At 53.0% G+C, this 27258-nt stretch overlaps 5 protein-coding genes across 5 annotated transcripts; 3 read left to right on the forward strand and 2 right to left on the reverse strand.

The window, feature by feature from the left end:
• The first annotated feature begins 1109 nt into the window (after positions 1-1109).
• On the forward strand, positions 1110-2068 carry BO95DRAFT_2107 (F-box domain protein). The gene is made up of 2 exons (XM_025581111.1): positions 1110-1636; positions 1738-2068. Exons 1-2 carry the CDS (start codon positions 1307-1309, stop codon positions 1960-1962), a joined length of 555 nt encoding a protein of 184 aa, XP_025447930.1. The 5' UTR covers positions 1110-1306; the 3' UTR covers positions 1963-2068.
• Positions 2069-2348: 280 nt separating this feature from the next.
• BO95DRAFT_448707 (putative regulatory protein Ral2) lies at positions 2349-8828 on the reverse strand (the record flags this gene model as incomplete). Its single annotated transcript, XM_025587900.1, has 9 exons — positions 2349-2765; positions 3600-4430; positions 4458-6287; positions 6726-6833; positions 7557-7626; positions 7973-8225; positions 8285-8537; positions 8606-8714; positions 8806-8828. The coding sequence occupies 9 exons, from the start codon at positions 8826-8828 to the stop codon at positions 2349-2351; spliced, it is 3894 nt and encodes a 1297-aa protein (XP_025447931.1).
• Positions 8829-9398: 570 nt separating this feature from the next.
• Positions 9399-14785, reverse strand: BO95DRAFT_487011 (multidrug resistance-associated protein; the record flags this gene model as incomplete). Its single annotated transcript, XM_025590475.1, has 15 exons — positions 9399-9668; positions 9737-10135; positions 10210-10779; positions 10867-11008; positions 11069-11184; positions 11245-11316; positions 11376-11499; positions 11563-11910; positions 11979-12141; positions 12201-12742; positions 12810-13040; positions 13092-13325; positions 13388-13670; positions 13744-14496; positions 14555-14785. The coding sequence occupies 15 exons, from the start codon at positions 14783-14785 to the stop codon at positions 9452-9454; spliced, it is 4425 nt and encodes a 1474-aa protein (XP_025447932.1). The 3' UTR covers positions 9399-9451.
• Positions 14786-15805: 1020 nt separating this feature from the next.
• On the forward strand, positions 15806-17792 carry BO95DRAFT_437577 (DUF55-domain-containing protein). Its single transcript, XM_025585304.1, has 6 exons — positions 15806-16160; positions 16342-16477; positions 16599-16934; positions 16991-17008; positions 17064-17180; positions 17236-17792. The coding sequence occupies exons 1-6, from the start codon at positions 16089-16091 to the stop codon at positions 17670-17672; spliced, it is 1116 nt and encodes a 371-aa protein (XP_025447933.1). The 5' UTR covers positions 15806-16088; the 3' UTR covers positions 17673-17792.
• An 821-nt stretch (positions 17793-18613) lies between these two features.
• On the forward strand, positions 18614-20265 carry BO95DRAFT_350417 (aldehyde dehydrogenase family protein; the record flags this gene model as incomplete). Its single annotated transcript, XM_025582037.1, has 3 exons — positions 18614-18747; positions 18808-19007; positions 19085-20265. 3 exons carry the CDS (start codon positions 18614-18616, stop codon positions 20263-20265), a joined length of 1515 nt encoding a protein of 504 aa, XP_025447934.1.
• Between the last annotated feature and the right edge of the window lie 6993 nt (positions 20266-27258).

Consider the following 27258-nt stretch of genomic DNA (forward strand, 5'->3'; position numbering starts at 1 on the left):
ATGTACTGTATATAGCGTTGTTTGACCCTGTGCGCTTTCTCCTCTCTCTGATCTAATCTCTTTTTATTCCTTTGTTTTCCCCGACTTACCTGGCCGGCGACGCCAACACAGACCGAAGGAAACGAGACAGCGACAACCAACCAGCGGATCATTGCAGTGTTTGGGCTTGCGCCTGGGCTCGGGGACTACTGGACTACGGCGTTTTAAGTGCTGCTTAAGTGCCGGTGATCCTTTTTTTCCCCTCTTCCTTCTTCACCAACTACTGCAAAGAGTCGACTAGGTTGACAACCCACGCGATGAAGCTACTGCAAAGAGTCGACCCGAACGGGCAATGCCACTGTTGGCCAATCTCTCAACCTCGAGATCCACTACTTTTCTTCACCTGTGCATCATGAACAAGCAACCCTCAACCATCCATATCTCATTCCCCCTTTCTCCACCACATCAAACCCCCCTCCCCCCTGGTCTATCTATAATCTTCCGCGACGTGGTCAAGCCGCAGGGACGATGAAGGCTTGCAACGACAGGCCGCCATGAATTGCCATTACCTCCAAGCGGGGTTCCCTTGCAGCTGGGCGTCTGCACGTATTTGACTCTTGCTGTCGCATCATTATACTCCCTTCCGTCGTCCCTTCTCTGCCAATCCTTCTCCTCCTCGACCAGCTTTCCTGCAGGTTCGCGCTGGATAACCGCATACTCGTTTGATCATGTGACTCTGGTATACGTCCCCCCCGGTCGGCCATCATCGAGTCGTCTGATCCCGCCCGGGGCTTCTGCAGGCCCTGAATGCGATAATGACCACCCTGTGCGCTGGAGGAAATGAGCTTGCGGTGGGACGCTGTCAATTTCTGGTCAGACACGTTCAACCTGCTGCTGCTGCTGCACGCGCGCTGGCTGTGGCCCGCCATCATCTTTTGCAGATGACAGAGAAGAAGATTGTTTGTCTGTGTCTGTGTGCCTCCAACTAGAAGAGGGGATGTATCACTTTCGTCCTTCCTTTTCGTCACTCTCTTGTTTTTTTCTTCTTCAAGGATTTTTCATCCTTATTTCTTTTTCTCTCCCAAACATTTAATTTTCGCTGCTGTCATCCGTCTTCCTCGTTCTTTTTGCTTATTTTATCTGCGACGTTTTCTTTGCTCTTTTAAAACGAACATCGCCCCCCTTTACATCTCCTTAATTTCGTTGCATATCCGACAAGTCAGTGCCCCTTGATTTGCGACCTACACTCCAGACCTGACTTGGGATTCCATGTTGGTGCGAGTGGCCCAGGCAGCCGAACACGCTGCTGCTTCGCTGTGCGACAAACATGGACCAACCGCGGCATTTTGACGACTTGGCGGACGAGCTCATTCAGGACATCCTTTCGTTTCTTCTGGGCTTCGAATATTCCTCCCTCGAAGCCTCCCCCACGACTTCGCATGGTTCCTCGACTCCACTGAATGCCCAATCCCCCCATGTATACGGTGAGAAGTCTGAGTTGGACCGGTTCCGACTCGTCTGCCGAAGGTTCATGCGCATCGGCACACCGCAGAAATTCCCTCGCTTTGTGCTGCGGTTCTCGTCGGATGGATTCCGGAGGCTAGAGGAACTTTTGAGCATGCAGCTAGCCTGCCATGTTCGAAATTTCACGTACATGGTGCGACCCTTCTACCAAGGAAGCGGTACCGTCTCCGAAGACCCGTCATCTTTGAGTGCCAGGAAAAGCTGATAACCGTCTAGGTTGGCCCGACGTTCTAGAGACGGTTGATACTGACAATTTTCCTCTCTCGTCGACCCACCGACGTCGCCTTCACGAGCAGAAACGTATCGTCGAGGCGAGTCACGATTTGTTATATCTGCGCCGCGCGATCGGAGCATTCACATCCCTGCAGCAGGTCAAGTTGCTGCGACTGCAGGATGAGGCGGATGAGCAAATTCTGGATTGGATTCACGAACACTCATTGGGAGGAACAACGCGACTGAACTGGGAGCCAGCGTGCACCAGAGCCGTCACCAATTTGAGCATCGCCCTCTTGGATTCAAATTGTGACGCTGTTCGATTCGTCGGCCCACAGATCAGCCCAGAGGCGACTGCGAAACTGTTACAAGCCCCATCAACCAGTCTCGCCGCACTGGGGGCTCGATTGACGAGCCTAGACATCACCTTTTCTTCTACTTTGGATCTGTCCACGCGCATGGACACCTTATCCAATGTCTTCTATGATTTTTTCCTGGCCGCCAAAAACCTCACCGCGATCCACCTAGGCTTTCCGGCTCATGCACCGATCGCCCTGCCGCTCGAACACATCTTCCATCGTCTGCAATGGAAGCGACTCCGCACGCTGAGCATCCAAGGCTGGCGCCTGGGCTCAGACGAGCTGATGGCTCTCATCCGCCGCCATCGGCGACCGTTGCGAGATCTTCGGCTCTCCGGTATCTACCTCCGCCCGGGCGGACGCTGGCGCGACATCCTCGTGCTGCTCCACGACGAGATGGACCACCTCGAGCGCCTCGATCTCCGGGAGATCGACTACACGAACCACTTCGACGCCAATGGCCACCACAATCACAACCATGCACCCACCGCAACCAACGGCAACGGCAACGGTGCCGGTGGCTCCCACACGCCGACGACACTCGCCATTGTCGTGCAGCCCACGCCCTATTCCCCCTCGCGCGACGCCGTTTTGAACGTGGATTCCCTGTCGTTCGCGCCGCGCGGCAGCACGCGCCGCTCCTTCGACCGCGCGACCCTGGAGCAATTGCGCACCTACACTCCCGAAGATCTGGGCGATACGGGCGTCAGCGTACGTCAGGACCAGTGGTTATTCTGGAAGGCGTGGGTGCTGTCGAGCGCACGAAGTAATATCCATCTGAGGGGTTAAGAACTTCTTATCTATGTTTTTCATGAACGAGATTCTTCTTTCTTTTCTTTCCATCTTCGATTCTGTGTCTCTGCAGTTGTATGTTACGGCGTAGAATGGAAGACGATTCGTGGGTGATATTTGGATTCTAAAACCGGGTGCCTTCAATTTCGGCCCCTTAGTTACCTTATAGTAGTAGCCATAGTTGATTCCTGAGGCAGTGCACCAACCATTTCCGGAAAATCGACCAGGGCACTGCAATTGGGCATCTTTACCCAATCTCCACCCAATACTATCTTACTCAGTAGGAACTGTACATCTTCACAGTGTATCCATGCGACTGAAATCAACCCACCTGGCTCATTATGAGATTCAATCCTCAGCTACTCAATCAAGAGTCAACAAATGCCATCCACTCCCCTCCCCAAAAAACACAAAACACAAGAACCAAAACAAGCGGGAATCCAGAAGAAGATTGTCATGTATCGTTCATCATTAACTACTACCTACCCTACCAACTTTCCTTCCTTCCTGCCCCCCCCAAAATAAAATATCCCATCCAAGTGAAGTTAGATATAATATATACTCGAATATGGAAATCGCACACACTTTCTCCCTGTCTCGCGCTCAGGCTTTCTCAGACTGAAGATCTTCAGACAGGTAGGAAACCGTACACCCCCAAAAGCTGCAGGCCCACTACTACTCCACTCCATTCCCATTGCCATTCAAGCTCACCGCCGCACTACCCGGTTTCACCCCGTTACTGCCGCCGTTGGGCGTGGGATTGGCCGTGCGCTCCCGCAGCCGGCGGCCCTCCATCAGCCCGCGGAGACCCCGCTTCTGCAGGCCGATGACGCTGCTGAGGTCGCCGGTCCAGATCTCGCGCTCGGGCCGGAGCTCGGCGTCTGTGTTGCGGCGGTGATGCGACGAGGAGCGGGCGCGGCCGGCGGATTCGCCGCCGCCGCCGTACTCCGAGTCGGACTGGTCGAAGCTGGTGTTCGTCGAGGCCGAGGCCGAGGTGGCGGTGCTGGCGTTGCTGATGGAGTCCTCGCGGTCCCGTTCGCGCTCGAGCTCCACCTCCCTTTCGCGTTCCCGCTCGCGTTCGCGCTCACGCGCGCGCTCGCGGTCGCTGTGGCGCTGGCGGCGGCTGAAGATGTTGGTGTTGATGCGGAGGGGGATACCGCGCGAGGTGGAGGAGGCCCCGACGCCGCTGACGCTGCTAGCCGTCGAGAGGGCGGCCGACGCGGTGGTGCCGTGTTCCGTGTCGGACGAGTCGGAGGTGAGGTGGCTTTGGGCCGCTGAGGAGGGTTGCGTGGTGGCGGTCGTGTTGGTGGTCGTGGTGGTCAGCGCTGAGGGGTCTTGCGCGGCAGCGGTGGCGGCCGCGTGAGCGCCGTTCAGGGTTTCCAAAGTGCCACCAAGCCCGCTGGCGAACCCTGTCCCACGGCCTCCTCCCGCGGCCATGGCGGCCGCGTTAAAGACAGCCGCAGCATTGCGACCGTCGAGCATTTGGTGGAGGCGTTCGACCGTGGCTTCAAGGAGGCCGTCGACCTGATAAGGGCGGGCAAGTTGGAGGAGGGAGCAGAGAATCTGGGGGGTGCAGAGAGAGGAGCCCACAGCGGGCAGGGAGGACGTGTAGAAATAGTAGACAAGGACCTGGAGGGTGAGGTAGGTGTGAGGTAGGTAGAGTACACGGGGACGAGCGGTAGGCGATAGAGAATGCGCAGAGGGTATCTCGAGGTTTGCTAGTAATGATTTAGAGGTGACGGAGCGGTTACTGACAAGCGTGCTGGCGTTGGAATAGTTGCTGTTCTGGCCGATCGAGGGGGTGATGGTAATACTTGAGTTGCGGCTGGGATACATGGCAACCGCAGGACGAAGAGTAGCAGAGTCAGAGACTCCCCCATCACAGGAGTCGCGGAGTAGTTGAATAAAGTAGGGACCCCATCTGCGTGTCAGGATGCGCGAGTTGACGGGGATGCGTTCCCCTCCCACGGCTTGGAGCTCCATGTCGGCCATTTCAGGTAGCGAGTGGGCGAGACGACCTAGTTCGTCCGAGGCCGCAGAGAACGGTCGTCCACCAGAGGTCAGTTTGGTAAGCTTCGACTGGAGAGAAGCCGGGACAGATGGCGCACTGTAGGAGACATAGCCCGAGGTGGGTGCAGTCCGGCACGCATTGTTGTAGAGACCAAAAGCCTCCAATTCTACCATGCACACGTGTGAAAAGTTGATACGCCGGTGGTTATAATCTTCCACCAAGCTGCGTTTTCGGTGGCCCAAAATAACAAAGGTATTTCTTCTCGACCATAGAACTCCGCGGTTCCAACTACCCTGACCGAAGACCGAGCCGCCAGCATCGATTCGACCCCAAGTGAGAGTCTTCAAGTCCAGTGCCCAAAGAGCATATTCCTGCTTCGAGGAAGTCAAATAGGTACCACTGACAACGAAATGACCGTTGATGACGCCTCCATTGGGGAACCTCAACCCCGGGGGCGAGGCCTGATTTTGCATGGGTTTCTCGACCAAGCGACCGTCAGGCAAGCGTACTTGAAGCTCCAACTTGACATCCAAGAAGTTGTAATTAGAGTAGATAAGCATTGGGCAACCCTCGACCTGGGAGTCCTCAATGGGCTCCTGTGCATCCCGATCCTCCGCCGCAGAGCCAATCTCGGAGACACTCATACCCAGTAGGGGAGCAACCACGCTGCGGTAGGCACCACAGCTGCGGCCAAGCGTGCTGGTGCTCATCCACTTCAAACTCCGCAGGTTGAAGACACTGATCTGCTCGATGTAATGATTGGAGCTATCTTGTCCTCCGACCACGACCATCTCGGCACCCCCAAACCCATCAATATCCACTCCGATCGTGCCCTGGTGCGGGTTCGAAGACGCCGGGTTATGGTGTATAGCCGAAAGAGGTGCGGTGGCTGAGGTAAAATGGGCGCTGGAGGGCAGAATTGTCGCACAGTGCGCATAGCGACCTTGGGGGGAATCGATGGCTGGCACGCGGGTCCAAGTCCGAGTGGGCACGTCAAAGATGTGGATGTCTGACATGACCACGACTTCCGGTTGAGCGTCCTGACCCCCCGCTCCCCCGCTCGCGGCAGCAGGGTCCTTGGACACGTTTAGGGCAGGCGACATACCGCCATAGCACACGAGTTTATGGTCTCCCAAGGCACAAACACTGTGAAAATACCGCGGGCGGGGAATATCGCCGGTCGCCTCGATCTTGGTCCAGTGACGCCGGATCAAGTCCAGCTCGTATATGTCCGACGTCAACTGCGGACGACTCTTAGAGAGCACCCGGCCTCCGAACACGTATAGCCTATCGCCTAAGATGGTTGTCGTTGCGCCCACGAGAGGGTGCGGCTCTCGGCCGGTGGTCCGACGGACATTGCATACCAGGCCTGACAGGTTGATCGGACCGGAGTTGGAGGATTGCGACTGCTGTTGGGCTTGCTGAAGTCGAGGCGAGATCCCCGTCGCAGATGGGTCGTCTCTGCCTGTATCCAAGAAGCCCAGGCTCGACTGGCTTCGGGACATCATAATGAGGGTATTTCCGAGGTCTGTTTACCTTCAACCCGCAGGAAAGATGATGAGTGAGCGCCTTATAATCGAGGAGACCACTCGGTGAAACTTTTCGCTATCGTAAGTCTTTGCGCGTATCGTAGGAGAAAGTGCCGCCCGCTTGCGCTACCCAGAGTCAGGAATTGCTTTTCCGGGGATATGGCGTTGAACGAGAGGAAGGGAAAAGGCCGAGGCGATCGAGGATCATCACAGTTGTAAAAGAGGGTTAGACGCCACCCTTGCGTGCTACAGCAGCACAGACCTAGAAAGAGATTTTGACAGCAACGTTGGTGGGAAAGCGGTCGGGTGATCTTCGACGTCTAAATGGGACTGGGGGGGCAGTGCGACCGGAGGAGGGATGATCAGGGGGGCGGTGGAGGGGACAGGCGGGCGGAAAGTCGAAATCGATCGGTAAGTTATCGGTGACTACTTATCCCCGCTGCGGAGGAGAACGGCACCAGATAATTCAGTCGTTTCCTTATCAATGAGATAGACAATATTTGTGAAGGTATAACCAATGCTGCGATAGTCAACACAACCGTCTCAGCACAAAAACGAAGAATAAGAGGGATTGAGAGTGCGAGAAGCGACCCTCTGAGTAAAAAAGGCGGGTGGGGAAAAAAAGGGAAAGGAGAAGGAAAAGGAAAAGGAGAAGGATTGACTCCAGGAAGGAAGGCGGTCTGTCTGTCCCCCAAACTACGGTCCAGGCACCCAAGAGACCTTCCACATGTAAAGTCAATTGCTCTTTTACTATATAACTACTTGGTTGTGTAGTAGTTTCATCTCATCAGCATCACAAATGTCATCTACACAGTTCGCATGGATGGGTCCTCGAATTCCCACACCCTCCAACACATACTAACAACCAGTCCACTACCACGCAGCCACCTTGTCCTCCAATGCGGCTCAGCTCAGCGGTTGGCAGCCGATGCAGTGGTTACTCAAACATTCCTCAATGATACGAACCACTGGCCCCATTTCACATAGATGGAGCCTCGAGAGAATGGCAACATTTGATGGATAGTCCACAGCTTCTTAATTCCAGAAATAAGGCACTCTCCCCCCATACAAGGTGAAGTGAGCTATGCAGGATGACACAGCAACGATCTGATGCTGTTATCGCCACCCGGAGGGACCCAGACGGCCAACCATGGCTCCAATCCTCCCTTCCGACTGTGAGCGGGGACTGGCAGCTCGTCCCAGGAACCTACTGTACAGCCTGCAGGAACACCACAGACTTCAGCAGATACTACTGGTCAAGCTGGGTTCCTGCATACATCGAGATCAACTGCCTGCAGCCGGCTCGAACTACTTCTTGCTACCTCGGCTGGAATCATCGGGTATAAAATATTATCTCATATTTTTTCATAACTTTCGTATCAGATCTGTCTTCCTTTTCTCAGCACCAGTCCTGTAGTCGGACTGCATCACTGCAAGTTTCCTGCCTATCTTTGGCTGACGTAGACATTTTTGATTTACTGCTTCAGGTTGGTGAAACGAAGGTAACTTTGGTCCCAAGTTAGTAAAATCAAGAAGTGACAAGCCGGGGATCAAAGGGTACTCACGGCTTGACAATGCGGATGTCGCCGAACTTCTTCTGGGCCTCCTCGGTGGAGACGGGGGGAGGGATGACAACGTCATCGCCAGGAGTCCAGTTGATGGGGCAGGTGACGCCGTGCTTGTCAGTGGTCTGGAGAGCATCGATGACACGGAGGACCTCGGCAGTGTTACGGCCGGTGGAAGCGGGGTAGGTCATGATGAGACGGATCTTCTTCTTGGGGTCGATGATGAAGACGGAGCGGATGGTGAGAGCCATGCCTGGGGTTCCGTTAGCGGATGTGCAGCCAGAATGAAACCCAGAAGAACCAGATACATACCCTTGGAGTCGACATTGGTGGTGTCCTGGTAGTCGACCATGTCGTACAGGTAGGCGACCTTGCGCTCGGGGTCGGAGATGATGGGGAACTTGAGGTTGGAGCCGGTGACCTCGTCGATGTCCTTGATCCAGGCGTGGTGGGACTCGGTGCCGTTGGCACTCAGACCGATCAGCTTGACACCGCGAGCAGTGAACTCGGGCTCGAGCTTAGCAAAGGCACCAAGCTCGGTGGTACAGATGGGGGTGAAGTCATCCTATTCCAACGGCCGCGTTGGTTAGTCACGGGTGTCCTAGCAATATAGTTCGAACTCCGATCACTCACGGGGTGGGAGAAGAGGACAGTCCAGCTGTCGCCGATGAAGTCGTGGAAGGTGATGGGGCCGTTGGAGGAGTCAGCCTCGAAGTTAGGGGCCTCAGAGCCGAGACGGAGACTATTTGAGAAGAGCCGGTCAGAATTGCCGTGATCTATACAAACCAACCTCGAGCTTGTGAACAGTTGAGGTAAGCGTTGGGTCAACTTACGGAGGAGCACGATCCTGAGCCATTGTGAATGGTATGGTACAGTAGAAGGTAAGGATTTATGGAGGGAGAGAGGATGCGGATGGGAGTGGTGAGAAGGTAGGTACGAGGGGAACAGAGGGGGGAAGAAGGATGAAAGAGAGGCTAAATAGTTGCGGGTGCCGTGGACAACATCCCCGAATTCGGACACTCTCTCGTTTCCCCCTCAGTGCTAGAGTGGTGACTGCCCCTCCATGTTGGAACTGGAGGGAACCGACCTCACTGGAACCCCCTTCGATCACGCAATCTGCCACCGCTTCTGGGGCAGAACACAGTCATTGGTGGGGGATGAGCTCATTCTTGGGGGAGCTGATGGCTGATGGCTGACTTTGGCGCTAGTCCCGCTCAGGCAAGGAGGGGCTTATCAACAAGAACCATGGGACTGGTTATCCGTGGAGTCTGGACACTGGCCGGGCAACGCACTCTCTCTTTACTTGATATAGTATGCAGCAGTTGGCACTGGGACCTACCTATTCATGATGGAATTACACGTGAAAGTTCTTAGAATCTCTCCGATAATCTTTATACATAGTCCCTTAATCTGAAGACGCGCAAATCTACCTGCCTAGTCACTTGCTCGGAGGTCGTCAACCCATCGAAGCAGTCGACTTCAGACCTCAAAAGCTAACAGTTTAGCGAAAGCCCCATCAGGTCTGCGGGCTAGTCCGCGTGGATGTCCCACTTCGACAACCCGTCCGCTGTCCAACACCACGACCTGGTCAAAGTCGAGTAGAGTATGAATCCGATGAGCGACCATGATCACCGTGCAATCTTGAAACAACTCGCGGATGAGCTTCTGCACTCGAGCATCTGCCTCCTTGTCCAAACTGCATGCAAGATGTGGGTCAGCGTTTGAGAAAGCCGAACGACAGAGATGAGTCAACAAGGAATATACCTGCTCGTCGGTTCATCGAGGATCAGAATCTTGCTCTTCCTTAACAGAGCTCGTGCCAGACAGAACAGCTGCTTCTGGCCTTCTGACAAGATGCTGTCGTCTAGTTTGACTCCAAGAACCTCTTCGTCATGGCTGTAGCTTTTGTGATGCGCCGCCAGTGCATTCCACACTCCAACAGAGCGCAAAGCATCAACAATGTCCGCGTCCGTAGCAGCGTTCAACGGGTCCGCATTCTGCCGGATGGTCCCTGGAAATAGGAAGGGCTCTTGGCTGAGACTGCTGATGCGATGGCGTATCGAAGATCGGGAGATGAGGGAGATGTCTTGTCCGTCAATCAGAATTTGGCCAGACACAACCTCGTTGAGGCGAAGTAGAGAAAGTGCAAGGCTGCTTTTGCCGCTGGAGTGTAGTGATTCGCGGTCAGCTAACGTCTGAATGAATTCGAGATGATGCTCGGAAACACTGCAACTGACCTTCCAGTCCTACCACATAGCCCAATCTTCTCCCCACCACGGAATTGAAGGCGGATGTCGCTCAGCACAGCGGCTGCTGACTCGGAGGTGTCATACGCAATGCTCGTATCAGCAAACACAATTTGACCACAGCTGGGCCAACCCACAGGTGGCTCATGGGCCTCAAGAGTCGGGTCTTCTTCAGTGGGGGTGTCTTCGGAAAACGACTTGATCCGAGCAATCGCACCCAGCGATGTTTCGAGCAGCGTCCAATTCTGGATCACTTCCGATAGAACTCGGCCTAGCTCGACCATCAACACGAGAGCAATACCTAGCAGACCTGGATTGACATGATCACGAACGCCGACGGCTATTCCGACCATGATGACTGTTAGAGCAGCTACTATAAGATTCAGCACCAGTGAGAGCCAGCGTTGTATGCACAGGAGAAGATAATAAGGTTTTTGGGCGGTGTCAAGCATAGCAAGCATCCTAGACACGGCCACGGGCGTCCATGAGAAGGCGCGGATGGTGGTCACTCCAGAAAGAGACTCGAGGAAGTGAGTGTATAAGGGGCTCTTGAGCTCGATTCTAGAGTGACTCAGCACGACGGAATCAAGGCATCCAGGAAGCCAATGCTTCAGGAAGGAAAATGAAGACGGAACAGCTGAGACTCACTCTAACAATCTCAGTTGGCGAGAAGTGCGAAGATAGAATCGTTGAAGCAGGCCCAGCAGCGCGATGAGGAATGGCAGAGCCGCAGCGATATAAGGCAAGGAAGCGATGGTAATGGCGCCTTGAGCGAGGGCACTGAAGAGCTCTGAGTTCAAAAATGTCAATATAAAAGTCGCTTCATCTTGTTCATGAATTGTATACTTACGGAATCCTAAAGAGATGAACCCACGGGGCAGAATCATGTCTACCAGACGCATGTCTTGGCTGAAGCGAGTTACAAGAGCTCCAGTTTCGACATTTGATAAGTAAGATAAGGGAGCACTTGAAGGGGTTAGTTCTCAGTCACAGTAGTCTCGCCCAATGTATGAAATCATAACTCACCTCATGCAAGCGCGGAGCACAGTGGAATGAAGGTGTTTCGAAGCAGCTGGGACAATAATGACCCATGTCCAGCTGAACAGTTGCATCTACTGTCAGCACACAATATAGAGACGAAGGAGGGTTGAACACACAATATAGCAAGCGCAAGGGAGCCTGCTTCGACCGCGGCCAATGCCGCATATATTCCCAGCCAGTATCCTGAACGCGAGCCTGAGGCACTGTCGTTGCTACTCGACCAACGTTCCACCCAAATGTCTACTCAGACGTGAGCGTTTTATGACAGCTAGAATATCGTAAGAAAGAGAGGGGAGGACTCACAGAGGAATCCGCCAACGGCTGAATTGACAGTCAACAAAAACACAAAGGTGGCTACTCTCAGCCAACCCAGACTAGAGAAGTAGTACTTGTACACAGAAGTGTCGGTTGTCTGTCGATCGCCATCAAAGGAATCCGAGGCGTTTCCAGTGTCTGCAGTGGTCGTCGTGAGTTCAGACTGTGATTGAACAGTATAAGCCGCTCCTAGGTCACTTAGCTGCCCTGTGCTCAGATCAAGCTTGTTAATGTAACCTCCCATGTGACTTCGAAGCTGGGAATAAGTGCCCTGCTCAAGAACTTCACCATCATTGCCCAGCACAATGATAAAATCGGATTGCGGTAGGTGCTGAGCTGTATTCAAATCAGCAGACACTCCACATTTGGAAATTTTAAGGGCGTCATTCGACGAAGAATCTTACTGTTGTGGGTAGCCAGGAAAACGGTACAGCCCAGCTGACGTAGCAGACCGTCCGGACCAAAGACATTAGTGAACACCTGCTGGGAAGTCACATTGTCAAGACCACTGAAAACGTCATCGAAACAAGCGATGCGTTTGCGAGAATAGAGAGCTCGTGCGATGGCCTGTCGATGTTAGTAATGGGCTTATGTCCGAGTCCTTATCAGGCAGTTTAATAACGAACAATTCTTTGCCTTTGCCCTCCGCTCAGTTTCGCCCCCTTGCTGCCTACAAGCGTCCGGTCTTCTGCTGGCATTCTCTCAATATCCAGGTTGAGCGCACATGCTTTCAAGATTGTGTGATACCATCTTTCGTCAAACGACGATGATCCGCTGTCGCCCACAATGTTATCCCGAATTGATGCATTGGCAAGCCATGGCATCTGCTCGCAGAATGCTATGTCCGGATGGCTGATAACGAGCTTTCCATCCAGTACAGGCGTCTCACCGGCAAGGCCTTTCAAAAAGGTGGACTTCCCACTACCGACGGGACCGACAATCGTGACGAGATTTCCTCTGTCAGATTGCTCGAGGATCAGGGTAACGCCAGATTTGTCCAGTGGTGAGGACTTCCATCCAAAACGGACATTTTCCAGGGAAATATGCATCGTGGCCTGCTTTGAAAGAGAGCCAGTGATGGGGGAAGAGAGAGCAGAGAGCTCAATACCAGATCGACTTCGGGACGAAGTTGCTGGACTTGATAGCAGCCGAGCTAACTTCCTCTTCTCTGTGAAAAGCACATAAGCTTTGGATTTAACCTTGGGAATTGAACGGAGAACGTCAAGAACACTCACCAACGCGACTCGGTTGCCTGAGGAAGTCCTGTATTCTATGCAAACATCCGATCGATGCAAATGTATCCGGGATCGCCAGCAGAAGTTGCTGGAGCGGATTGACCAGTAAGTTAACCAACGAAAGTGATGTGATGGCTTGCGAGACGTGGAATCCCCCGGATCCATTTACTGCAGCTACTATACCATACGCTGCAAATGTTGCAAGTTGACCGACTATCGATGGAAGGTTTACTGGGTCATTTTGCGTCAGTTTTAGTTATAGCGCTCTGAGAAGATACATACCCATGCATACACGGATTGTCTGAATCCGGCGGAATCTCTTCGAGATAGTGAGTTCTTCCTCACGCAAAGCATCAATCATGGTTCCCATAATCTCGGATAAACCAAGGAACTTCGCGTTCCGGATAGATCCTAGAATAACGGAGGTAAAGTTCACGCGCTTCTCTGTAGCCTGCAGCCATGTCTTTTGCCTGGCAGTGACAGCATTTCCCATGCCGAAAGACGCTGCCGTGAAGACTATTGCGAACGATCAGTCATATTCTGGACGAAACACATGTGATTCGGATGGAAAGGCTTACGTATTACCACGACGAAAGGAGCGATACAGACAACACCTACTTGGGTTTGCAGGAGCCAAGTGGCCAGGCCCAGCTGTAGGACATTAGCCCATGTCTCGCATACTGTAGAGAGGAAGTATTCGGCAAGCATCTCGATGTCGGTCCCCATAAGTGACATGGCACTGGATTCGTCTGTGGTTCCCAGTGGAAGATTCATCATGTGTTCATAAGTCAAAGCCATGAGGCCACCTCGTAGCATAGTTGTAGCGCGGTACCCTAGATGCTGGTAGCTCGCGGTGAACACCTGGTGAGCTGGATTAACGAACCATTCGCTTCACGAGATACGCCGAATGCCCGGCCCTATTTGAGAGACTCACAGCAACCCCAACGAAGACAATCGCGGTAGCTCCAATTAGACCGTAGGCCATGTCCCGAGCGAGAGAGTCGGTTCGCTCCAGAACGGTCACAATATTCCCCACCAGAAATGGCTGTGCAATGCTGAAACCCACTACGCAGAGACGGGGAAACGCGATTCCCACTATCTCCCATCGCAGACATCTAATAACAGCCAGGAACAAAGCATTCTTGCGACTCTGATTGCAGCTTGCCCAGGACTCAGCAAATCGGGAGGACAGATCACGAGACTGGAGTTTTTCGTGGATGGTGGGCAGCGCATCGCCTGTGAGTATGATCGAGTAGCCATTTCGCAAGAGCCTGTTTAGCCATGTGAATAGGCCTCGACTGAACGGTCCGCTCACACTCTCTCCAGACTTGGTTTTCTCGCTTGGTATAAGCCATTTCCGCTTATCGATATTCTCAAATACCAGTAAGACTAGCTTGATGGCGAGGGATGCTGAAAGACAGGCGGAATATGAGCGGCTGTCAGATGACAGCCATGAGGTGCGTACACGGGCAATATCGAATAACAGGGTTGTGAACAGGTAGGCAGTAACTAGGAATGACGGCCGGATGGAACGGACATGCTCCAGATCAACAACAGCCACGAGGACAAGGGCAGCCAGAAGTCCAAGAATGGCACCCGCAAGGAACGTATGCTTTTGGGGAGCATGCTCGGTTGCGACAAGTGCGAGAAGGGGAATTTGTATGGCTGCTAAGATAGCAGCGAGAGACTGGGTTCAAGGCTTGGTTAGTCAACCTGCTCAGATAAGCATCTGGGGGTCCACATACTAAGATTGGGAGACGTAAACTAGAAGAAATAACTTTGGGAGATTGTTTGTAAAGCTGAAAGATTCTGAATGGTGATAAAAGTAGAAAACACGCAGCAGGGGCGATAGTCAAGATGGCTGCCTCGAATAGAGCAGTGAAGTCAAAGCCTCCGCGACAACCTGGTCGAATGACCGGACCGAACAAACTGTCGCCGCATAGATCAGTTGCGGATGTAGCAGTAGTAGAGCTCATGGCTGTACTCACTCACTTGAGATTGACCTTTGGTAACCCGGTCAAGTGCAGTCAGGCTGACACAATATAGGAGCCATGGACCCCATACTTTGTGCAAGTTGTAGCCTGGGGTGAACTCATCACGCTTATCTTGCTAAGTCTTGGCTCCAATGACCCCATCGATTCTCAGGTCGTGTCCAGGTCGTGTCTTATCTGGGATTGGTAGTTGACGAGTTCTCCGGCGGGGATCCGATGCCACCTGCACTGGCACTGTGGACGGCAGCCCAAATCAGGTGTTCCCGCCTCGATGAGGTGCTGTGGCATGTGAGTATGCGGGAAATTGCATCCCTTCTATAAGTGTTCTATACTCAGCCTCAACCCATATCTAGATATCTCCTCCATACATGATTCTCGATGAAAGTTGTGTTCTGTGACTGGGAATGGGGTTCGGAAAAAAGAAGTAGACCCGACAAAACTGAGCCACCATGTACCGGATCCCACTGGCGGCGCGCTAGCAGGTGCAACGCTATGGTTTGTGGTGGCCGAATTTTTGTTTATGCTGTTGATCTACAGCTGTTATTGGAGGTTATACCCAAGCAAAAGTCGTCCTACAGTCAGTATGTAAGTGTTGTGAATCAGAGTAGGCTGCATCAAACTGCGTACAATGTAGGCTTTGGACTTGTGCTCGAAGCATATGTCGCGCTCCTTATCGTCATGGTCGTACATTACATGCAGTAAAAGAATCGATCTTGAGCATTCAAGAACCACCAGGAGCTTTCGACCATTGTCTATTTGTCTATGGTGAATGATTCAGGTGATGTATCTAGGCCAGACACTGCAACACTTCTACCAAATTATCCTAAGTAACTATACTCATGAACGGTGGAGTTGCGCGCCAGAAGGGAAGTTTGTTTGCTTGTTTGCTTGGTCCGGGATAAGGAGCGGGCGGTGAATGCTGTAGGTACAGTATTCCGTATACATAGTACGCCCGCCCGCCCGCGCGGCGCTGGCTTTCCCTTCCGAAGGTGTGTTTAAACGCGTCTGAGTTTCCGTGTCACGGCGATCGCCTCTGTCTCGGTCCTATACCTGCTCTTCCTCCTCCTCCTCCTCCTCCTCCCTCCCCCAAGTCACCTCCACTCCCCCGTCTTTGCTTCCTCCTTCTGCCATCTGTGTTTTGGTTGATCGTGGTGGTTTAGTTCTCTTCATACAATTGACCTCGCTCATCTTTGGTCTCTCTTTCCACAGATCTTTCTTTCTCTTTCCTCAATCAACTGTCCTGGCTTTCTTCGCCCACATTTCCTCTCTGTTCTCTGGACAGCACACCATGCCTCCCCAGCGTAAGCGGAAGTCGGAGAGCGCGTCCATCGCCGAAGAGAGTGCTCCAGCTGCCAAGAGAGTACGTACTCCATCCATTCATCCCTTCCCACCGCACAATTCAAGCTCCAACGCCAGCAGGAACGCGATGAGGGGCGGCCCGTGCCTTTTATTCGTGCGTGACACCCGCCAATGGAAATGCTCTCTGCTTCTCCAAACCATTCCCTATCATCAAATCTAACACATTATCTTCTTACGTGCAGGTTGCGCCAGATACGCCAGCCGACGGCGAAAAACGAAAGAGAGGTCGCCCCCGGAAGTACCCCGAGGGTTCGACTCCCAAGCGCTCGGATGGCCCCAAAAGAGGTCGCGGCCGGCCTCGCAAAGACCCCAACTCTGGTCAGTGCTTTCTGCGCGCAATCCTGCTTTCTACGACGTGTCACTGCCCAGCCTAAAGACGAGTCGATGGCAAGCACAATGTTAGTCCGTCCATAGTGAGCCGCCAACTAACTTGCAGCAGTCTCCACTCCCTCCAAGCCCAAGACACCCAAATCGGACGGCACTTTTGGCCGGGGTAGGCCTAGGAAGTCCTCGCCTAAGCCGACGCCGACGCCGTCACGGAATGGCACCACCAGGTCGACCCCCAAACAAACCAAAACAGAATCGCCAGAAGTCAAGTCTGCTGTCTCGGCCAAGTCTACTGGCTCGGCCAAGTTGCCTACTCCAGTCAAGGCGACTTCGGGACCCTCGTACTGGTTGATGAAGGCTGAGCCTGAGAGCCGTATGGAGAAGGGTGTTGATGTCAAGTTTTCTATCGATGATCTTCACGACCGCACGGAGCCAGAGGCCTGGGATGGTAAGTCTGCCTTGCTGATGACCAATCTTCCTGTCTCAATGCTAACACTTCAACAGGGGTACGGAACCCGTCTGGTGAGTAGTGAGCGAGAGCTTTGGCACAGGTATCAGTAACTTACTTTCTGAGCAGCGCAGAGACACATGCGGGCCATGAAGAAGGGTGACCAGGCCTTCTTCTATCATTCCAATTGCAGAGTACCCGGAGTTGCCGGCGTCATGGAGATTGTGGAAGAACATTTTGTCGATGGTGAGAAGCCCTAGCCCAGGTACCAGATGGTTGGCTGACGTTGATGTAACTTCAGAATCGGCCTTTGACCCTGCCCACCCCTACTACGACGCCAAGTCGAAGCGCGAGAAACCCAAGTGGGAAGCGGTCCGTGTGGAGTTCCGGCGGAAATTCAAGAACCTCGTGCCTCTGAGTCAGCTTAAGGAAAACATGGCTCCTGGAAAGCCGCTGGCCAACCTTGAAATGCTGAAGCAGTCCCGGCTGAGTGTGTCATCTGTGAGACCCGAGGAATGGGAGTTCATCTTGGGGCTTGCCGAAGAAGAGGGGGCCGAAGACAAGGAAGCTGAGGCGACTGAGACGGCTGAGGTGACTGAGACGGCTGAGGTGACTGAGACGGCTGAGGCGACCGAAGCAAACGACGCCAACGAAGCGACCGAAGTGACTGAGTCGACTGAGTCTCCTAAGGGTACCTCTACTGAAAAGCTCGAAGAAGCGCCGCAACCAAGCGAGTAAACTGGTGAAATTATTGATGTCCTTTCAGAGCAGCTTATGGGATGAAGTTTCGGGTTATGGGTAACATCACGTCGGTAAAGCCGGATCTCTGTACAATCAATGGCGTTCCTACAATACAATCTATTTTTTTTCGTAGACCCTATGATTTGTAATTTGTAGAAGTGATTTCTTGTTACTGTGGTTGTGAATCGAGGCAGCCCATTGACAATGCACGATGGCTGCTGGAGGTTCCGCCGCATCCGCGGTTGATGTGGATAGGACTGCGAATAACGATGATTGGATCTTCCCAATGCAAACTGCATGTACGAGTCAAGACTCTGAGGGGATTGTGTCTTTGGGGACATTGCCAATCCGATTGTGATTGTGGTTGTTATTTCTGAAACATAAAACAACTTTTTCAGTTGATGTACTCTTAAAGTAATAAGTTAGTAGTTGAGTTAATGGCTGGGAAGAGTAAGTCTATCCGAAGAGGGGCAACTTGGCTCAAGCATGGCAACGCTGATTCGTTGGGATGCGGTTGTTATCGTCTCAAGCGGGGATGGAGAGCCTGAAGTTGAAGCCTCAGGAACCCAGAGGGCGCAGGAAGCAATTGCGGGGACTCCAAGAAGGTTAGCGTTAGCCTCCGTCACTGCTAACCAACTCAACTAAGCTCAATGCTCCTCCTCCTCCCAAGGCTATTATAAAGTCAACCTCCCCTCTATCCCACAGGCTCCATCTTCGATTGTCCTCTACTCCTTCTTTTCATCTCCCCCCGGTCAATGCCACGCCTCCCCCTCCTCTCCCCTCACTTCATCGCCTCTCGACTTCGACTTCCCCGCCTTGATTGTCGTCAGCTTCCCCTCTTCTCTCCAGCTGCATCTCTCCGCTCTCCTCTCTCCACTCCTTGCCGCAATCTATCTCCTCTCTTGCCCCACCACTCACTCCACAGTACCTCATTCACCATGGCTAGCAGCAACGTGAGCGTGCAATTGACTGCTCCCAACGGGCGTCAGTATGACCAGCCTATCGGTCTGTTCATCAACAATGAATTCGTTCCCTCCAAGTCGGGCGAGAAGCTCGCCTCCATCAACCCTTCGTAGGTCTCCTGCAAGAACCCTTATGCGACGACGGAAGCTTGTGCTGATCGAACGTCTAGCGATGAGAAGGAGATTGTCTCCGTCTATGCTGCTGATGCGGAGGACGTGGATATCGCCGTCAAGGCGGCCCGGAAAGCTCTCAAGGATCCGTCGTGGAAGCTGCTGCCTGCGACTGAGCGCGGCCACTTGTTGCTGAAGCTGGCGGATCTGATCGAGCAGCACCGGGAGACACTTGCCACTATCGAGACATGGGATAACGGTCGGTGGCCCTTATTCCAGCAGCAGCAGCAGCAGCAGCAGAATCCAAGCTCCGGCGGTGATATTGACCGTTTCCAGGCAAGCCGTACTCCGTCTCTTTGAACGACGATCTTGGTGAGGTCCTTAGCTGTCTCCGGTACTATGCCGGCTGGGCGGACAAGATCCATGGCCAGACCATTAGCACTACCCCGGCCAAGTTCGCCTATACTCTCCGTCAGCCCATCGGCGTGGTCGGCCAGATCATCCCTTGGAACTTCCCGCTGGCCATGGCCGCATGGAAGTTGGGCCCAGCCCTCGCCTGCGGTAACACCGTGGTGATGAAGGCCGCAGAACAGACCCCCCTCAGCATTCTCTACCTGGCCAAGCTCATCAAGGAAGCGGGCTTCCCGCCCGGTGTGGTCAACATCCTCAACGGCTACGGCCGCGTCGCCGGTAGCCCGCTGGTCACGCACCCCGACGTCGACAAGGTCGCCTTCACGGGCTCGACCATCACCGGCCGCGAGATCATGAAGCTTGCCGCCGGCACGCTGAAGAACATCACCCTCGAGACCGGCGGCAAGTCGCCTCTGGTCGTGTTCGGCGACGCCGACATCGAGCAGGCGGCCAAGTGGGCGCATACCGGTATCATGTACAACCAGGGCCAGGTGTGCACCGCCACGTCGCGCATCCTGGTCCACGAATCCGTCTACGACCAGTTTGTCTCCCTGTTCAAGCAGGAGGTGGCCACGACCAGCAAGGTCGGCGACCCCTTCGCGGACGACACCTTCCAGGGCCCCCAGGTCAGCCAGGCCCAGTACGAGCGGATCCTGTCGTACATCGAAGCCGGCAAGTCCGAGGGCGCGACGCTCGTGGCGGGCGGCGAGCCCCACAAGAACGTCGCCGGCAACAAGGGCTTCTTCATCGCCCCGACCATCTTCACCAACGTTAAGGACCACATGCGCATCTACCGCGAGGAGGTCTTCGGTCCGTTTGTCGTCATCTCCAGCTTCACGACCGAGGACGAGGCGGTCACCCGCGCCAACGACAGCACCTACGGACTGGGCGCCGCCCTCTTCACCAAGGACATCGAGCGCGCCCACCGCGTCGCCTCGGAGATCGAGGCCGGCATGGTCTGGATCAACAGCAGCAACGACAGTGACTTCCGCGTTCCTTTCGGTGGTGTCAAGCAGAGTGGTATCGGTCGCGAACTGGGCGAGTCCGGTCTGGAGGCTTACTCGCAGGTCAAGGCCATTCACGTGAACATGGGATCCAAGCTGTAGGGTTGAGAAATCAGCTGCTCCCTTGTATGATTAAATAAAAAAACGAGAAGAAATCAACAATGCAATAAAAAAGTCAACCCAAGAAACAAGCAAAACTTGGAATTTGCTCTTATCGCCTCCTTCAGTCCTGACTCTGATGCAAACGCAAGGCCGTATAAACAACAAGACGAAAAGAAAAGAGGCAGCCAGATCATCAAGGTCGTACAAATAACCCCTCTCCCCGTCCCCCTCACAGTGACCGTGACCAGCACAGCATGACTGGCGAACACACGAGTGTCTTGCCTCGATCTGCACAGCACTGTACAGCACATTCGTGTCCGGGGGAGCAGAACCAGAAATTGCCATGAGGATATCAACTGGAGGAGAAAAAAACAATGTGGCAGAGTTAGATCGGTTGATCATAGTTTATCCAGTTATTGCAAATCGTCTTGTAATCGGACCTGAGGAGACAGTCGATAATCTGCGATGTCGTTCGTCTTCTTCCCGCGCACTCTGTAGTCACTGAGAATTTGACCATTTCATCCAAGGGTGGGATTTTAATCTACATTTCATACTGCAACCCCTGGAAGGACATAAGAACACCAGACGACAAAAAAGAACGGAATGCTTGCACGGTAGATCATCTACGCTTGCGTATACGTATACGAACCGACATGCAAGATCTTCCCGCATCGACGCCGCGGGCTACGGATTTGATGCCTACAATGGAATGGACAACAAGACACTCCACAACCAAGTTTACGGCAGGCGAAAGCATCACCGACGGCAGTAACCAACTCAAAGCCACGCCTTATGCACTGCGCTTTCACATTACCCAGAATCAAGACACACACTCACACTCACACATAGAGAGAGAGAGAGAACCAGAGAAAAGAGAACCAGTTACACGACCCAAGGGCTACCTGCATGAATACTAAGAGCAGCGCCGAGCAGATCCCCTTCGCAAATCCATCCGCTGCATGCTTACGTTGCGTTGCGTTGCGTTGCGTTGCGTCGCGTTACGCGAACCCACCTGTGTGGCGGGCTGGATCTCATCGACATGCATCCCTGAGATGCTAACACTTACTTACTAGTAGCAGTGGTGGTGGTGGTGGTACAGACTACGAATGCGATCTGGATCCCAATATATGGTAGTATACATAGGGAATGGAAGTACAGCACAGTGGAAATCCAACCGATACATAAGTCAACACGTCTAAGCGGAAAAGGCGAGAGCTCTGATCAGCTCTAGTCTTGGTTTCTTTTCTTCCTTGATGCAATTCACCCTTCAGTCAGTGCCCAGTACCCAGTACTCTTGACCCGAGCCCCCAAGGTTATGACAATACTTTTCTGCTCCACACATAGCGGGTCAAGCAGTCCAACTCATACTCAGGAGCCACCTGACTCAGAAGAATAGAAGGATCACAGCTTCCTCATCGCATCACACAGATATTCAGACTGAGAAACAGGTTACCATCTACCATCTAACACCTCAGACCCAGAACCCCACCAACCCCAAAAGCAACAATCAACGAAAAAATAGACCAACAGAAGAGAAGAAGAAGAAGGAACAGAGAAAGAGAACGTGTCCAACAGCATGCATCCAGAGTATCAAGAGTACGAAGTACAAGACACCGCCCCTCATTCCCCAACCCAGACTCTCCTTCCCAAGCATGCAAAAGCACTTCCAGAAAGGAAAAAGTTCTTTGATGCATGGTGGAAGAAGCAAGGGGGGGGTAAAAGCCCACAGCACAAACCCACCGTAGCCCCCCAAAAAACGGACAGTCAATTGTCGAGCCTCAATCCTAAGAATCGAGAAAGAGGATGCAAGATAGATGCTTACTGTTACTGTACTGTACTTACATGCATGCATGCATAAGCTGCGCTGCACTGCACTACATGCATACATATGTATGTGTGTGTATGTACATGTACATGTACATGTACAGTAACTGTACAATGTATACTGTATACTGTAGGTGGTGTGAGTTCTCGCATTTGCGCGGTTGGATTAGAACCGTTTAGGGGCCACCGAACCATCATTGCACATAGTCAAGAAGCAGGAAGCTACATAGTGTAATCTCGGGGGTGATCGGTTATGCTGGTGCGGATTAAGTCTGCACAAGATGTGGACTGATAAACGCTACGTCGTTCAAGCCCAGGCGACGGACCGGGGGTGTGTTGTTGGGTACGGATATAGTTGTGTTGTGTTGGCAAGGGGTAAGCTGGAGTTGTAGACTCAAATGCATATATACACTTTGTTTGAATGAGGTCCAGCTCTCGGATATGCCTACAACTTGGAAGACAAGAGACACGCTAGTCTAATTATAAGCAGCTTCTTCATCACGATATCCTCACGCGGTGCGTGCACCGAGAACTCCGAAGCACAGGGAGGAAGAAAGCAACAGCCTACACACCCAGCATCACCCATCCTTCCAGACATGCCATTGCCAAAATTGTCGCCCATGTCGAACTCGCAGAACCAAGCTATATCAGCTCCATCCAATTCTTACGAGGACATACTCCCAGCTTCAAGGACCCCGAACGGACAAGCTCACATCTCCATACTAGACATGTAAATTAGAGATGTAGGGAAGCCCCCCCCAGTCCTCCTATATATCCTCATCCGCCACCCTTTCCACATCTTGCTGCATGTATAGCCCAACTAGCATCTACTCGGTACATGCATGAACAGCATAAATGTAAATCCCACAGCCACCCAGCCCCCCTAATCTTCACAGCAGAAAAGAGATCCACGCGCGCGCACCCAACAAGCACCCTTCGAATGGCCTTCTAAGCCGATGCAGTAGCGAAGGGAGCCCAACTTTGGAGCAAGCATGCGCGGAAAGCCTTGGTAGTATCATGTTGAGGTCTGAGTTTTGAGGGGTGGTATAGATATCAATCCGGTTTCTGGTAGTTTTGGAAGTGGTGGTTCATTCTTGAGCTTCTTCCTCTGCTGGACATGGTTCAGTGATAAGGTAGTTGGTATTCAGTAGAAGTCACTTCCGGGCCTCAGGCAGTCAATCGACTTGCTACACAGAAACTGTCCAAACCGACCAACTGCAGTCTATAAACAGCATATGACGTTGCCATAGCAGAGGTAAAAAGTACCATCTCCTTATTTTGCGAATGTACAGCACTCCCAGAGTATAAGCACGAGAGAGAGGTCTTGCAGTGACCTTTCAAGGACAAGCATTCGACTCTTTCTCCAGTCCTCCAGCTGTCCTGCTACACTACGGACTAAGGAGTAAGCCGTGCATCCTCAAGTCTAAAGAACACCTCTCCCCAACACGCCCGAACTATACCTCTGAACTACCTCTGAACTAATGCATGAAATTCCCAAAAGAACACAGATATCCACCGCCTCCTCCACCAATAAGATCAACTTCTCCCACCAATTTTTATCTCAGTGGGCCTCTCTGATTTGCCACTTCAGCAACTCCCTCCCCCATAGGGTACGAATTAGGTACCTATCTGACCGACCCAGGTACTACACACGGCGAGGGTACACGCATGTGTAGCTTGCCCCTCACCCTTTCCCCGCCTCTGGATGCATATCTCAGGACACTAGTCATCTGGCCATCTGTTGTGTATGGGAGGGAGTATGTCGTGGCAGGATCCGACTGGGGTGAGGGATATGATTCTCGATTCGACGCAATCAACGCACTGTCTTGCTTACAAACAGATCAAGCCTATCTGAGAGACCCGGCCCAGCGTAACCATATGGGTCCTGCTTTTTCTTTTCCGTATTTTCTCTTATGTTTGATGCAAGCTTCGGTTGTACGGTGCAGCGAACTCGTTGAGAATGACCACGCCATGATTCCAGTCTTGCGGGCCCCCGATCTCATAGTCGAGCCGGTCAATGAAAGTGGGCCTGACTGGATCGGAATCAGTCAGGTCGTCATACCCTGATTAAGTGCTGTTTGGTCAATCAATCAATCGAGCCAGATGTCATACCGAAATTTGGCGGTATGATGACGGTAAGTTACCATACAGCGGTAATACGGCTTGCAAAACATGGTACGTTTAGCTTTGTACCGAATTGACAGGGTATTCCACACCCTTTCCCCTCCCCAAAGTCCTATCTGCAGTTGCTGCACCTCACCCCCATGTGAGCTGCGTTGTCATGCATGAAGAATCGATCATGTGAGGCTGCCTGGGCCTAATGGGCTCGCCCTTAAAATGGTGACTTGCTGCTCTAGTATCCAGGATGGTGCTTGGACGGTGTTTGGACATCGAAACGCCAAACGAGAGGGCGAAGAGCCCCCAGAGCTGCACAAATCCAGAATCGATGTGATCCCTCATCATTCGCAACGGTCGGAAAATTCCCTGGCCAGAGTGCGGTAACATAGGTAGTGTTGTCTTCTCGGGCATGACTGAGTGGTGGCCTGTACACCGCATTTTCCACTCGCTCCCAGACAGCGCGATTCAGTGGTCCACTTTGTAACTTATCTGTCTCGAAAATCAGTCGTGTTTGCCTCCTGCAGGTACTGCCCTGTCCGTTTAGGTGATGCATCGCCGTTGAGCTGGCGTCTTCATTCCCCGCCGGGTGCTGGCTATGAACCACCGCTCATTAAGGTTGCGCCCTTAGGTTTGTCTACTGTGCGCCGGACGACCCAATGTTGGGCGCTCTCCGTCTGTCCGACCGTCAATCAATGCAGCGGCTGGCCATGCGCTGCATAGAGCCTTTCCCAAAGACTCCCCGGGCCCCATGAATTGATTCAGAATGACCTCAGTCTACTTCGCCCTTTTACTGCTTCGGGTTCATGATTAGCATCATAGCGACGATCACCCCAGAGGGCTGGAGGTCAAGTTTAATCCGTTCACTGTGGATTGAGTCGTCGGAACCCGATCACGGCACCACTGCTAAACCAGCTGGACATGGCTGAGTGACGGGGCTGTGATTCACCAACCAGGGCGATTAGACTAGATGAACAGAAACCCAGCAGGTGGTCCATCATCTGGCTTAGCGCGGCCTCCCTCCCCGAAGGACCGAGGAACTTTGTGGAAGCATTTCAGGCGCTCAACAGCTGCTCAACCATTCCACTATATCTCTCACCTTGCCTATCTGGGGCGATCCGCCTTTCGCCGTCAGACACATGGCGGGACTGGCCTGGAGCTCTGCCCACATTCCATGGACCGGCCATGACACGGACCCCAGACGCAGGCCACAAATCGGGGACCAATGCAAGAAAACCACTCGTAATCGGTCGCGGTCACGGCTGTAGGCTCGAAGGTACACTAGGTGGGCCTCGTCCTCTGAATTGTAGGTAAACTGGTAAACATTTCCCTTCAAAGTCCCGAGGTTTGGGACCCTGGGGCGGGCGGATATGCCGTGTCTGCGTCCATGGAACACTTTCGAGGCATTGAGGGGACTCGCCTTGCTTGCTGTCACGCAGACTGCTTCAAGCGCTGGGAGCAAGCTGCCGCATAGCACAAGCCCCAAGGGAAAGCAGCCGGGTGATTTCCTATTTGTCCGCAGTTATCGGCCCGTCCAAGATAGACTCCACCAGGAGCCTTGTTTGGGACAAATTGAGGCGGAACACGGGAAGTCTGCCCGCATCCTGTCACTGCGCACAACTGGGTCTGGGCCGGTAACATGGTGTGACATTCGCTGCCTGCTCAGAATCAAACGGTCTTGTTGGTGAGTACATAATGTACTTTTCCTTCGTGCTTCAGAGATAGCTGGGGAGTTAGTCCCTCTCATTCAATTCCAAATCTTGACCTTCCCTGAGAATTGCTTTTTCTCGGCACATAAAACCATTCTCAGTGACCACGTTTGGTTGTGACAGGGCTGCCTGTAATTTAGCGTCTAAAGGTACCGTAAATACCGTAGGTAAGGTAGCTGATAACTCACTTGACAGGTGATAGCTCCAATGGGTGGGGACATGCTTGGTGGTGAATATCCAATAAATAATATACCCACTCCGGAAACCTGAGGGCTCGAATCGCTCAATAGACGAAGGGGCGCATGTATGCATCATGTTCCTTTTCTGGACCGTTAGAGGCCATGGACGCGGACATATTTCTGGATTCCTAGAAGTAGACGCTAATAATTGGCACGACACGCAGCAACTTCTGCAGCAAAACTGGAGAAATTCCCGGGCCCAGACTCTAGATCAATTCGAGTCGGAGTCGATAGATGCCATCCAGTTAGTGTGTGTTATTTAGTGCTAGCAATCGGTGTGTTCGACCGTCGACGACTGCTTTGGCACGGAAGTGGTGGCCCGATGGGCAGTTATCCACTCCCCTCCCCCCTCGCCCTCTGGCCTTAGGACCCTAAGTCGAAACAGGGATGGCTGACCCAGCTCGACCCACTGACCATGAGGAGCTGCTGCTGCTGCTGGCGAAGGAGCGGGACAGCAAAATAATCGCGTTTTCAATGAGGTTCGTGTGGGGTTTGTCTTGGCAACCGTGTGCCACGCACCAACTGATCAGCCGTCACACTCAAGTCGACCTTCCCTATCTTCCCCTCAGTGCGCTCCCAACACATGTTGTTCTCCATTGACAATAACTGTCGCACATATATCCGAAGCCGGCCATAACTTTCCGATACAGCTCAGACCACGGGTGCTCCCGAAACTGAATTGTCCAAAACTTCAGAATCCTTGTTGGTCGACCATTCAGAATGTCAGCCTTCCAGAGATGGACGGTCTCCGAGGTACGCGGATTTAGAACTGGACCTTTTCCGGGCGAATGAACATGGCCCATGTGGGGTTTGAGCATAACAGCATGATTCTTACTCTTCTTTCTTGATCCAGCCGTACGTCGACATAGCAGGCACTTTATTGGAGGGTCCGTTCCATGATGAGACCAGGAATGAGTTTCGCTTTGTCGACATCTGGGAACAGAAATTATACGCTTTAAACCTTGCCGAAGGGCCAGACTCGCTGCGGATTTTGGACACGTCTGCTTCCATTGGGTGCGTCGCCTGTCCGATAGCCTTCCTTACAGGGTGTCTACTCCCAGCACAGCTTCGAGGCTAACCCGCGGGTCGGGACTGCAGGGTGACTG

The sequence above is a fragment of the Aspergillus brunneoviolaceus genome, assembly GCF_003184695.1.
Source record: "Aspergillus brunneoviolaceus CBS 621.78 unplaced genomic scaffold BO95scaffold_1, whole genome shotgun sequence".
In the NCBI taxonomy this organism is placed as follows: Eukaryota; Fungi; Ascomycota; class Eurotiomycetes; order Eurotiales; family Aspergillaceae; genus Aspergillus; species Aspergillus brunneoviolaceus.

Coding starts and splice junctions, on each gene's coding strand:
- BO95DRAFT_437577 (XM_025585304.1), top strand. CDS start 16,089: ATGCCTCCCCAGCGTAAGCGGAAGTCGGAGAGCGCGTCCATCGCCGAA. Junction 16,161..16,341: donor GTGCTCCAGCTGCCAAGAGA/GTACGTACTCCA, acceptor TCTTACGTGCAG/GTTGCGCCAGATACGCCAGC. Junction 16,478..16,598: donor TCGCAAAGACCCCAACTCTG/GTCAGTGCTTTC, acceptor AACTTGCAGCAG/TCTCCACTCCCTCCAAGCCC.
- BO95DRAFT_2107 (XM_025581111.1), top strand. CDS start 1,307: ATGGACCAACCGCGGCATTTTGACGACTTGGCGGACGAGCTCATTCAG. Junction 1,637..1,737: donor TTCGAAATTTCACGTACATG/GTGCGACCCTTC, acceptor CCGACGTTCTAG/AGACGGTTGATACTGACAAT.